This window comes from Etheostoma cragini, chromosome 10 (genome assembly GCF_013103735.1).
Source record: "Etheostoma cragini isolate CJK2018 chromosome 10, CSU_Ecrag_1.0, whole genome shotgun sequence".
In the NCBI taxonomy this organism is placed as follows: Eukaryota; Metazoa; Chordata; class Actinopteri; order Perciformes; family Percidae; genus Etheostoma; species Etheostoma cragini.
The window spans coordinates 14,174,958-14,187,510 of NC_048416.1; the positions used below are offsets into that span (position 1 = coordinate 14,174,958).

General features: G+C 42.1%; 2 protein-coding genes across 2 annotated transcripts in view; one reads left to right on the forward strand and one right to left on the reverse strand.

Annotated features, from left to right (window-relative positions):
* Nucleotides 1-623: 623 nt before the first annotated feature.
* On the forward strand, nucleotides 624-2,513 carry tmem126a (transmembrane protein 126A). Its single transcript, XM_034883826.1, has one exon. The coding sequence runs from the start codon at nucleotides 777-779 to the stop codon at nucleotides 1,392-1,394; it is 618 nt and encodes a 205-aa protein (XP_034739717.1). The 5' UTR covers nucleotides 624-776; the 3' UTR covers nucleotides 1,395-2,513.
* A 108-nt stretch (nucleotides 2,514-2,621) lies between these two features.
* LOC117951863 (ras-GEF domain-containing family member 1C-like) overlaps nucleotides 2,622-12,553 on the reverse strand; it is a 20,514-nt gene continuing 10,582 nt past the window's right edge. Inside the window, exons 2-14 of the mRNA XM_034883825.1 lie at nucleotides 10,611-10,826; nucleotides 10,264-10,386; nucleotides 9,898-10,035; nucleotides 8,201-8,422; nucleotides 7,036-7,110; nucleotides 5,984-6,082; nucleotides 5,352-5,454; nucleotides 5,179-5,258; nucleotides 4,991-5,086; nucleotides 4,650-4,745; nucleotides 4,443-4,566; nucleotides 4,257-4,329; nucleotides 2,622-4,177 (exon numbers count right to left, since the gene is read on the reverse strand). Coding sequence (XP_034739716.1) covers nucleotides 4,153-4,177; nucleotides 4,257-4,329; nucleotides 4,443-4,566; nucleotides 4,650-4,745; nucleotides 4,991-5,086; nucleotides 5,179-5,258; nucleotides 5,352-5,454; nucleotides 5,984-6,082; nucleotides 7,036-7,110; nucleotides 8,201-8,422; nucleotides 9,898-10,035; nucleotides 10,264-10,386; nucleotides 10,611-10,820 — 1,464 coding nt within the window. The 5' untranslated portion in view covers nucleotides 10,821-10,826 and the 3' untranslated portion in view covers nucleotides 2,622-4,152. The remainder of the gene's footprint in view (nucleotides 4,178-4,256; nucleotides 4,330-4,442; nucleotides 4,567-4,649; nucleotides 4,746-4,990; nucleotides 5,087-5,178; nucleotides 5,259-5,351; nucleotides 5,455-5,983; nucleotides 6,083-7,035; nucleotides 7,111-8,200; nucleotides 8,423-9,897; nucleotides 10,036-10,263; nucleotides 10,387-10,610; nucleotides 10,827-12,553) is intronic.

The window sequence follows — 12,553 nt, forward strand, 5'->3', positions numbered from 1 at the left end:
TTTTGAATTGCTTTTTTAAAATGTTTTTTTTACTACTTCAGTGGGTATTTAGATGATCTCTACACACTAAGAGTAGAACTATGCTGCTGCTAATAATATTATGGTGCGTTCCGGCAAAATTACAAAAAATACAACTGGAATATTAAGAAAGGCTTCTGACTTTACAGTGGAGAAGAAAAATCGGAGTCAAGTTTTTCCTCGCCACTCTCGCACTGTTGCTTGCTCTGGAGGAAACTACTAGAACTTTTGGGTCCTTGTAAATTCTGGAGTGTGGTCTATCTGTATAGTGTCTTGAGATAACTCTTGTTATGAATTGATACTATAAATAACATTGAATTGAATTGAATTGAAATTCATATGAAACAGATCATTATTGCATGATGTCAAATGCATCAAATGCGTCGTCTTAGGTATTTTATTTTGTCATCCATGCCTTGAATTTGAAGTTTTCTTTTAAATGATAGTGTTCTGTGTGTTATCCGTTATACACTGACACCCAGACAGATTTTTGCACTTACTAGTATTGTAATACTTCCAAATGAAGACTCTACTGTTTGGCCAATTATTAACCCTCTGGGAGCCGTAAACACCTTCGGGACCGTGCCTGGAAGGCTAAACTCAGGGCTTTAAAACCCAAACACCGTGCGCTTAGAATTGTGGGTAAACATGTCTGCGCCCTGTCTCCGTCCCGAGGACCACCTTACCAGCGTGATCATTGAGTTGTTACAATTGTAAATAAGAGTCTCTAACGACAGAGCAGCGGACTGTTTGTGAAGATGTCGGAGAATACTCTGGAGGACGGCGTCTCTGGAAAAGGGCTCTCAAGAGCTGTGATTGCTGAAATGCTGGCGAAGAACTTCGAAAAACTGCCTGACATTGATCAGAAAATCTTCATCTATGGACCCATGTATCTGGGGGGGAATGGTGGCCTGGCAGGATTGATATCCAACAGCTTGTATCGCAGAGCTCTGAATATCACACAGGCGCGCATCGCCTCCAGCCTGCCGATGGCCGTGCTGCCCTTCCTCACAACATTTGCCCTGTACAACGCAGCAGTGTCGGGGCCCCTCCTGTCCGGTGACCTCAACTGTCCCACCTGTGCCCTGATGCGAGGTGCACTTGTTGGTGTGGTCGGGGGCGGGGTGTACCCCATCCTCCTGGCCTTACCTGTGAATGTTGGGCTTGCAACCAGGTACAGCACAGCCCCGATGCCAGAGAAGGGCAATCATCTCCGGTATTGGGCGGACCTCTCCAGACCGATTCTGAGGAGAATGAGGGCTGTGCTGGTGCTGCAGGTTTTCTTCGGCACCTACCTGAGCTCCAGGCACTTTGAAACATACACCAAACTTGCTAAGATAACATTTGACCCAGCTGGAGAAGAACGCAAAGACTGAAATGTATTCACCCTTAAAATAAACATGTTTTCATTGATAAGTTGTGTTGTATGCTTCACCACATTCGCCATCTCATGTGGATTATGCTTGAAATTTCACTCCAAAAATAAAATAAGGGCGTGAGCGGTATTTCTAAAATTGCCATGTCAAGATGAACTTTAAACTATTTTCATAAATTCCCAGTTTGTTTGTTTTTGGCACAGGGTAAGAGAATCAGTTTCCTGTGTTAAACTGTTACCAACACTTTACATCATCCTAATGTTCTTTAGAATTTGAAACATAATCGTCAACAATTTAGATAATCCTTTAATTGTCAATGTCATTTTTATAAAGCATAATGACGAACACAGTTCCAATCTCTCAAATGTGCAGTTGTATTCTGTTTTATAACCTTTTTAATTCAATATCTTTGGATTTTGGACTGTTGGTTGTTCAAAACAAGCTATTTAAAGGAGAAATTGTGATGCAGCTACCGCTATTTTGCGACGTGTTTCAGACAAAATGATTATCTGATCAGTAATACATACAGTACCTGTCCAAAGTTTGGACACGGTTTCCCACTCAGTGAATGAGAAAGTGTATCCAAACCTTTGACTGGTACTGATATTGTAAAGAAAGCCATTTGAAGGTTCAAAATAGGGTTGCAACTGACTGTAGATTGCCTAATTAATTTGACTTTTGTCCCTCAGCTTTGACTTATGTCTGAATTGCAAAAATCTTGCAATGTGTGGATTTCATGCATTTTTGTTCCTCAAACATTTAGAAAATGTCTACATGCAAATGACAAAGTGTTTTTTTATCAATAAAATGTCAGGGCTCATTCATTATATTAAAAAGCCTGATTGTGTGGATTCGTTGCAATTCTGTTTCAACGTTTTGTTCAAGTCATGAAACTTGAACAGGCAGAAAAATGGAAATCAATCAAACCAAGTACGGACAAAAACAAAATGAACGGAAGGCAATCCACTAAGCATGGTTAACTTTTATTAAAGGATTTTAAGGTACCAGTCCCAAATGTTACTGCGATGTAAGAACCAAAATGGTGTCTGCTTGGCCTCAGTAACCATGAAAAGCATTCAATGAACTCCAGTCCTTGGATAATGCAGCAATGTATGTAGGGAACAAAAGAAATTCAAAGATGGACTTTGCAGTGTGATGACACCATCAAAAAGAGCAGGACTGATGTATTGTGATTGTCAGTGAAAACACATGGCACAAATGGCACAATGGCAGGCAATGTTTTATTAAAACAGGTGTTCACCTTGAAGGGCAGGTTTGACTTCACATCTCTGGCTCTCTATCGTCTTAACTTATCTGGCGAACGTGTTACAGGGAAAGCGAGTTTATTGATGACAAATGAGGAAGCAGAATTAAAGTCAGTTTGTTAGTGAGAGGGAAAGGTGTTTCTAAAGAGAAAACACTGACATCAATCAATTATAGAAAACTTATTAAGACTGTTTTTTAAAAAGCTTATAATTACATAGTTCCCCATAACCCTCCTCTACTTCCGCCACCCACCATTTAAAAAAATGGCTCCCGAATCACAACAAAACCGCCAAAAACAAAGTTCTGTGACAATCCCCACAAAACGATAAACAACACATTTTAAGTCAGAGGAACCTGAATTGTCATAACAACCAGTGAATCGTATGGCACAAAATTCCCTCTTTACTTCATAGACTATGATCTAATTAACCATTGTCCTTTGTTGTAATCTTTACAAGGTTGGTACACGTAATGCCCCTTTAAAAACACCTGTCAGAGCATGCTGTTGGACTTCATATTCAGTAAAGGAAAGTTACAATAAAAACTATACATCTGTCAGCACAGAATCTCCATAAATATATCAGACAACTGAACGTCAGTCAGAAAAAACTTCCTGAAGAGCAGAAAGAAGAGGGGTAAACGTCACCTGTACACAATCAATGTGGCCTATCTCCCATTGTGACTGTTAAGCTATATTGTAGTTGTCTCGCATTACTGGCACAATACATTTAAAAGTAGAAAACACTATTTAAACAGTTCTTATATCCCCGCCTAAAATAAGATACAATAAATTAAAATACAAGAAGGGATGACCAATAGACAGGCTTCTTCAGTCATTCTCATGCAAAACAAGACAGGGACAATCTGAACAGACATGAACGCATGAACATCTGGATCACAAGCACACTCGCACACATAAAAGTACGTGTAGGGCTATCCAGCGCCCTTCACATTATTTTAATATTCTTACAGTACATTACAAGTAAAGAAAAAAAAAAGCAAAATTAAATTTTTTAACAAGGCTTTTGGACCAAAGGGGAAGAGAATTATAGAGAGAGAGAGAGAGAGAGAGAGAAAAGGGGGAACAAATACCAAAACAACAATCAGTAGGAATTTCTTATTGTAAAGTGGTTTTGCCTGTAACTGTACTCTCTATAGTAGTAAACATATCTGCACAGAGTAAACACACATGGAAGGAAGGAAGGAGGAAAGGCTGTATCCCTCTCCAACATAACGTACCTCATCACTGATAGGCATTTTGCTCCGATTTCCATAGCTTAAGTTTTTCAATTCACTTTTTTTTGTGATTTGTTGTTTTTCATTTTCCAACCACTCTTCTTGATGAATCCTGTTCATCGTGTTTCTCCCCTCCGCCCCGCCATTTCTTCATAGAAAAACACCTAAGTACCAGCTAGGTTCCTTCACAGTTCATTTTAGTGCAACGAGAACACACGCTCCCTTGCTGGCGGGAGGGTCAGCTGCCGTCAGTGCCTCATGTCTTTCCCAGAACGTTAGACCTGATGGGAGAAAAGGTTAATGAAGGACGGTGTGTCAAGATAATAGCATCTCTCATTTGAAGTGTGTTATTATTCTTACCTGAGTGCTTTCCATCTGTCCTTCTCTACCTGGTTCTCTGGGCTCTCGCTCTCATAGGATGCAAGGTAAAGTCCTGGGGAAGAGTGAGAACAAAACACAGTTGGTAAATAAGTCAAGAAAACTATCACGAAATATGGTGGAAATACTTGGACCAACACGTGCAGAGACGTTTAATCAGGTCCTCACCGTCCTCGCTGAAGATGGGAGCAGTGTGGAGGTAGTGTAGGATGGCCCGATCCTCCTCGAATGGACACTCCACCTGTTTCCAGGTCATGAACTCCCCGACCTGCCGTGCCAACTCCACAAATTTCTAAGAAATAGAAATTGCACTGAGTAAATGTTTTTAGGGTGGCTGAAATGAGGCAGCATCAGGAGAAACGTTCACTGTCTCACCTCAAAGTTGACGTGGCCGTTGGGCAGCCTATTGGCACATCCTTCATTCAGGAAGTAAATGTCTTTGATCAGCAGACTGAAGAAGGGAATAACAATCTGAAGAGAGAAAACAGATAAAATAAATTTAAAAAATCACATTTCATCTACCGTATTATTTGCTGGTTTGATTGTTTCACTTTAACTGTGCTTAAAGTGATGTTTTATTGTAAAGTGTCTTTGAAACGTGCTATATAAAAATGTAATATTATGAATTATAAGATGAAGGAATATTGATGTGTAGATGAAAATACATGATTGAATCGATGACATGCTTTCAGAGTGATGTCAGCGGTGAGCCCTACCCGTTCTCTGTTGCTGTTGGCAGTCCGAGAGCGATGCGCGGCCCCCCTCAGAGCTGTCCTGTAGTTGTAAAAGTTCCCTGTAGGATCCATCTGATGCTGTCAAAGCAAACGGCAACGAGCAACACACCGTCAAGCTCAAGGTATTACTAGAACTATCCAGTGTCAGTGAATGGTTGCATTGAGTTTACCTCAAGAATGAAGAACTTGGCCGTCTTGGCTTTATTCCAAGTCTTCTTCAGACGTGACACGGGACTCATGTTCATACCAGCTACGGGGGGAAATGGATTTCAACTATCAATACCAAGTCGTGCAAAAAGATTCTCAGGGATAATACTCTGGGAAATCACAAAATTAAACCCACAGATGATGGCCATGAGGGAGTTGAAGTTTCCAATGTTGAAACACTCCCTTGCCACATCGATGAAGAACTCGATCACCTGGGCCCTTTGCTTCTTCTTTGCTGGCTGCAAAAAAATAGGGGTTTCTGTTTTATATATTCCCTTAATTTTTCTAGTTAATGTTATCTCTTTTTTGTGAGCTAACAGCACAATTAACTATCCATGCCAGTGACAGTGTCACAAACTAACCATAAGGGGGCAGTGGCGCTCTGTAACAACTAGTCTCGATATGCTGTCCCTCTATTGGTTCATAAGAATGAAATACTGTACTAAAATATCAAGTTATTAAAGAAATGATCATTTTAAACATGAAAATACACAGTAGGTTTCAGAAATAAATCCCCACTCAAAAAGCACACCAGAATATAATTGTGTAAAAATAGAGAACAACTTCTACATATCTCCGCTTGTTTATTTTCATGTCTATATCATGATTAAAGGGCTTTCCATCAGTGGTTGTCCTAGTTTGTGAAAGGTGTTCCTTTTTCATACTCTTCTCTTGGCATAATGAGTATATTTTGTGTGACGTTTCTTTGCTCCTAGAGTCTAATGTCAGAACATATGAGTACTGGGTGTGTCAACATTGGCCACTCACCATGCAGATCTCAGTGGCCACCAGGTAACACAGTCTGTTGAACCACCTGACATAAGCCTCCAGGTTGGAGGTTTTCTTCTTCTGGTCACTGAAGCATGGCTGCAGATGACACACAAACATGCACACAAGAGCAAGTCAGTGTAGGAAGCGCTACCATAGGGAAATTAGCTGATCTTAATTAGCTTTATAATCTACAGGATGACCCCACTGTGTGAGCGTTAATGACAAAGACAACGAGCGGAACGCAATCAATGGAGAACACGAGAAAAAACCCATAGGGGAAGGACAGACGGAGAGAAGATTTGTAAAAGAGGCGGCGACGGAAAATGGAAAAAAAACCCAGTGAACAAGGGAGGGTGAAAGAAGCAACAATTAAACAGATAGGAAAAATGAAATAATCGAGTGTGCTTGATCAAGTTTGTGGTATTACATTGCTGAGCTGTATGTGACCTCAGTGGCCTGCTGACATGTACAGTGTACAGTCTGCTCCTTCTGCATGGAACTCTTTGCAAAAAGACTTGAAATTATCTGAACTTATTTCCTTAAATGCTTTTAAATCTAGATTGAGAGAAACTGAAATGACCTGTTTACATTGTAAATGTTTTTAACTATCTGCGTTGTGTAACTTTAAAAAATGTCATTGATTGTGTTTTTTTAATTGTGGACTTTCCTGGTTAAATAAAGGTTAAAAAAAAAGCAATCCCAGACTAAACAAAACTGAAAATCTGAAAAAAATGCTGTGGTTTGACCTGGTATTGTTTTCATCTTGTAAGTCTTTGTGTATGTGTGTGTGTGTGTGTGTGTCCTCAAGGAAAACTGGGGTCCTGGAGACACCTGTGGCGGGAACTACGAGAGAGGCAGTTTTGAGTACTTTGTCAGGTGTTTATGTCTGCGGTCAGGTATTGTCATCGCAAGATGAAGTCACAAAAGTTCACAGGTGTAGTTGAGATCGAGATAAAAGCCGAGTTCAAAAATGTGTGTGGTCCAAGCAGGGGCCCTGGAAGTAGGGACTGACTGACACAGGAAAAACATGGTGATTTATAAAGGCTTACCTGGGTTCCATCTAGTGGGTCTTTCTGAACAAAGGCTTGGACAAACTCCTCCGGCCCAATATGTCTCAAATGCTCCTGGAAAACCCACACAGGCACAGGTGGGGGTAGAACCATTAATAATTCTTTCATTTCAGTAATGGAAGGAAATCAATAAGAGGAAGTAATGACTCATTGATATGACTCATTGGAATCCTGTTTCCTCAAAGTGACACTTGAGAAAATATTCACTTCTATTAAAAGGCAACTGTGCAGTCACATGCATGTGCGAAAAAAAAGGACTCATTAGACTAGACGCATGACACACACACACACACACACACACACACAGCACAGCACAGCACAGCGGCATCTTAATTCTTTTGAATCACAATTTTCATGTTGCTAAAACCTACAACAAAAATATTTCTGTGTGTGCACTGTATATGCCTGCCTGTCTGTCTATCTGTCTGTCTGTCTGTCTGTCTCCTTCTCTCTACTTGTGTGTGTGTGTGTGTGTGTGTGTGTGTGTGTGTGCGTTCCAGAGTCTGTCAGGTCACATATATCCACAGCAGTTTTATCCCCTTTGTTTGAAGCCCCAGGCACATCACTGACTTCTGGGGTGATGTCACCGCTCAGACAAGGGTACAAGCTTACTCAGGCACACACATACACACACACAACCCCCCATCAGATACACGTGCCCAGATCAAGACACACATGAATAGACTGAAGGCACCATGCATGCAATGTGAGGGACACTGCAGAGATTCTTTGTTCATGTATGTTGCATTGCATTATTCACTTTGTTCTTTTTCTTATACTGGGTGGAGACCTGTTAGTGCTGACATGTAATACTCAAGGTTACACACTACAGTAAGCTTCAAGTACTACAAGATCACAGAGTGATTCTGCCAGTTTTGGTTTGCTATTATAACTCCCACCTTCTTTCCTTTGTTCTTTTAGAATCATTTTTTATCCCCCTCATTTCTCTTTCCATCTACTCCATCTCGTCGTTTGATGTGTTTCTTGACTTCCATGTCCTTAACTGGACTATGTCCACTTAATGCTTCACCATCCTTAGTTCCTTCTCTCCACCGATCAAACATCCTTTCCACATCATACATCCTTGTTATCATCCCAATCCCTGACCTTTATCTAACCCACACTTCCCTCCCCCTCTCCTCACCAGCTCGACGTGGGTGAGCTGCTGTGCCAGTGTGTATGGGTCATTGCAGATGGAGAGCATGTCCTTCTGGATGGGCGGAGGCTTGGTTTTAAAGGCCACCAGCTTGTCAGAAATGGAGGAGGCGTTGAGGGAAACCTCTCCTCTCCTCTCTTCCCCCTGGCTAATCAGGGCCAGTCGCTGGCTGAGCTTCTGCAACACCTGGTTCAAGGTTTTCCAGTAGGCCTGAGGAGAGGAGAGGAGAGGAGAGGAGAGGAGAGGAGAGGAGAGGAGAGGAGAGGCGAGGAGCTGTCAGCAAATTTAATGAATAATTTATTAATGCTTCATAGATAAGTAATAGGCATAAATCTAAATAACTCCTGGGTTGCCGGGTTGTGAGCACATATGTAAAACATACTTACGCTTTATTTTAGAACAAATACATTTACAATAAGTTATTAAGCATACAGTTATTAACAGTCATTAATAATTCTCAGTAGGACTACTAATGAGTAGAGGGTGACAGCAATTTTTCGGGACTACCGTGCGAATCACGTGACCAGCGGTACGAAAGTCAATCTCACTGTCGGTAACATGATGGGTTCAGATCGAGCATTAAAATCACCGTGAGTGGGAGGGAGCGCTTGACTGTTTTCAACAGCTATATACAGCTGAATGTTTAAGTTTAATAGTTATCTTTATTTAGTTTTATGTCTGTGTCTCTGTATCATCCTGTATAGCTTTTAGGTGTATCATCTGATTACGGATTTGTAAAGAATGAATCCATTTCTGGCAATTTATGAATTCTTTCTATGTGTAAATTGGTATTTCATGTATCACTGTGGTACTGGTTAATCCCTAACACATTCATATTTAAAAGCATCTTTATTCTTAGCACAACAGTGACACAGTTTAACATTATCAAATGACCACTAAATAATGTCAAAACGCTTCACTGTTGACTCAAAATGTGTTTGAGGTTCTGTGCTGTGTGTGTTGTGTTCAGGAATGTGTGTTTCTGTGCCCCTCCCTCCAGCTGAGTGGTGAGCGAGGCCGTTAGGTCAGTCTGTCTCACAAATGACCCAGAGCCACAGCTCCCACACGCATGCACACACCCACACAGTGTGGACAGCAAGCTGTACTGTAAAAAGCAGCACATTCATCATCACCTGCCCTTCCCCTCTTTCTGTCCTCTCTACACCTCCCTCCATTATTCCTGCTCTACTCTGACTTCATCACCCTCCTCCTCCTGCCCCTGTATCCCATCCACCCATTTTCTCCATCCATCTCCCTCTCACTATTTCCCCCTCGAGGCTGCAGATAGAGCCACTCCTCTAACATCCTTCCTTCCTCTCCCCTAGCCTGTAATGTAAGATTGCGTAACACAGCGCTGTGGCTACTCACCCAACGCTGACACTCTGACTCCTTCCATCACCCTGCTACAGTGGTAGTGATGATAATTGAATTTCTTTCCCCGAAGAACATTTCTCACTGCAGCTACAGTACAGCTAATGAAGGGTATAATGGCAACAACTACACTGTGGAGTCTTACAGTACATCACAAATGATTATCCTGAAGAAGCTGATAACTTCATGTGTAGCATTTTGTTATTTTATCCTTTATAAAGTAGATCAAGCATCATTTCAGAAAATAATTCATGTCTTTAGTGACGATGGCTGGACTGCTATCATATGGCTGCAGTTCCATGTCATTAGTGTACCTCATCACACGGAGCTATCCTGTGGACGATGTCTTTAAAGTGTCCGACCATCTTCTCGTCCCGGAAGTCAGACGGGAATGTCTCTGTCCACTCTGTCAGCAGCTCCAGGATCTTGGGACCAAACTTGCGCACTTTTGCCTGTTGTTGAAAAAGTGAGAGAGATTTATTGATGTGTGAGTCCCTCAGCAAAAGAAAACACACACATCAAGTCAGCAATCTGGGAAAAGTGGGTGGTAGTGGTGGGTGCTTACATGCAGAACACAAGTATGTCTGAATGCTTGTGCTGTGCTTGCTTGTGTTTCTGTTAAATGACCTTTTGCAAGCTCATAAAGGAGTAGATGTATATGTGTGTGGTGCAGTGCTGACCGTATCGAGTGGGCTCTGATCCAGCTGCTGCTGTTTGATGCACAGCTCACACACCCTGGAAAGGAGCTCCGGAGGAGGGATGAACAGACGAGCGCTCAGCAAGAAGGTAAACACATAGGCTTTCTGTCAAAGACCAGAAAGAGACATTAGCTAAAACACTGCCACTACATCAATGAAGAACGCTGCAAATTTCTGTAATTAAAGGAAGAGTAGCACTTTAAACAACAAGTCAAGGGGGTAATAATGTAATTAGCAGTACTGTCGGTACCATTATAAACTGAAATGGACTTCCTGATGGAATGAATGAGTTTCAAATAAACAGTGGACTGTAGTACATTTCTGCTCACCTCGGGGTAGTAATCAGCAGTGGGCACCAGGTTATGGATCAGGGTGTCGAGGGAGGCGGAGGTGATCGGGGGCCCATCGGCCAGGCAAGCACCAGGCCCCGGGCCCTCCTGTGGGGCATCCTCTTCTTCCTCCGGCTCAGCACAGGCCAGATGGGGGCTGAAGCCACTGGGGGTGGTGAACATGGTGCCTGAGCACACAGTCTGGGGCATTCCTGTCTAAAACACAAATAGCCAGACAGAAGAATACTGTCAGCAGGATGTAGACAAAATGAGGAAGAGTGATTGGGTTTTATGAAATGGAAACTAAAGTGCTGGTATTGGTATAGTAGTGCGATTTAGTGTGAGGAAATGAAATTAATGCTGTAATCTGTCTTTCCTTCACACTCTCACTGCAATGGATCTGCTAAGCCTCAGTGTGTATCATCATGTTTACCCTCATGGTGTCCATTAACACATCTCATTCCATCCAACTGATGACCCGCTGCCCTCATTAGGGGATGCGGAATACACCCCAACAGCTTCCCCAATCTCCCACATCGACGAGACAGAGGAGAGAACGGATATGTGGGTCATTCAGTTGCCGTGGAGACTGTTGCAGCCTAAAAGCAATTGCGTGGCCTCCATCTCTGCCCCGCACGTCTTTCCCCTTCAGAAAGCTTTGGGTTACACGTTTAAAAAATTCAACGTGTTTTTTCCCTCAATGGATCAACAACGCAGCTGTAGTGGAAAGAAGCACTTACCGCCCTGAACGCTAGAGTAGAGATACTACGGACACAGAGAGCATTATGATCCTCAGGGTGCAATTATCATCATCACTCATTATCACCTTAATGTCATCTACATGCAACAGATTATATTATTAATATTTGTATCATTATTACAGAGACCTCTCCTTTATTGACAAGTTTAAGCTAGAAGAAAAATTGGCTGTTTAATTAAATGACATTCTGAAAATTAGCAAATAATTCAATGTTGTACTTCCAGCACTGTTTTGTTTCCTTGTGTTCAAATTCATTTGAATAAACATAGACACTGCTGTGCTCCCACTCCCACTGACCGAACCTGGTGACTACGTCTACATGAGTCAGTCATCATCGATGAAGGCGACTGTTCAGGACCACAAAGCCCCTCCCTGCAGGAGCCACGAAAAGAGCAGCAAACCCACAGACCTTGACCAACATGCAGGAAGTTATTTTAGATGTAAACAAGACATATTCTTCCTGCTCTTTGCAGTTCAGACAACAGCTTGGGCTAATACTAACAGGAATAGTATTAAAGCAGAGAGGTGGACAAATAAACCCGTTCCCCCATGATATTGACAGATAAGGCAGAGCTTTACTAAAACCACGGCAATAAACTGTAACAATAGCAGTTCAAAGAAAAAATGATTTGGAAACATTAGCCATCATTCTAAATCACTGGAGGACACCTAGGAATAGTCCAGGTTCGCTGCAATCAATTCATCCTCTGATGACCTTCAAGTGTGGCCCCCCCACCCCCCTTCCTTATCAGCCACCTCAATAAAATGGGGTCCCTGGGGTGAAAGGTCAAGCGCATACTGGTGTGCAGAAGCGCAGCTCATGTCTCAAGTTCCCTGTGAGAGGAGTTTAGCTTTCCTTTGTTCTCTCCTTAAACACTACAGCACTTATTCATGCACTTGTACACACACACGGACACAAATGCACACTGACAGGCACACTAAACGCTGGGGGATGGGAGTCTTTCTGTGGGGCGGTTTTACAGCCTTCCTTCCTACTTCATATCTCTTATAACACATGTATATGTTGTGGTTAAAGAGGGCCGACATCTTCTGGTGTACTCCTCAGTTATAATAATGGCTCCTCCTCCTCAAGCCTGTGAGGAGACAATAAGTTAAGTGAGCAGATGACAATCAGGACATCTGATGGAACTTTTTCTGAATGTATTATCTGAATATTGAAGTT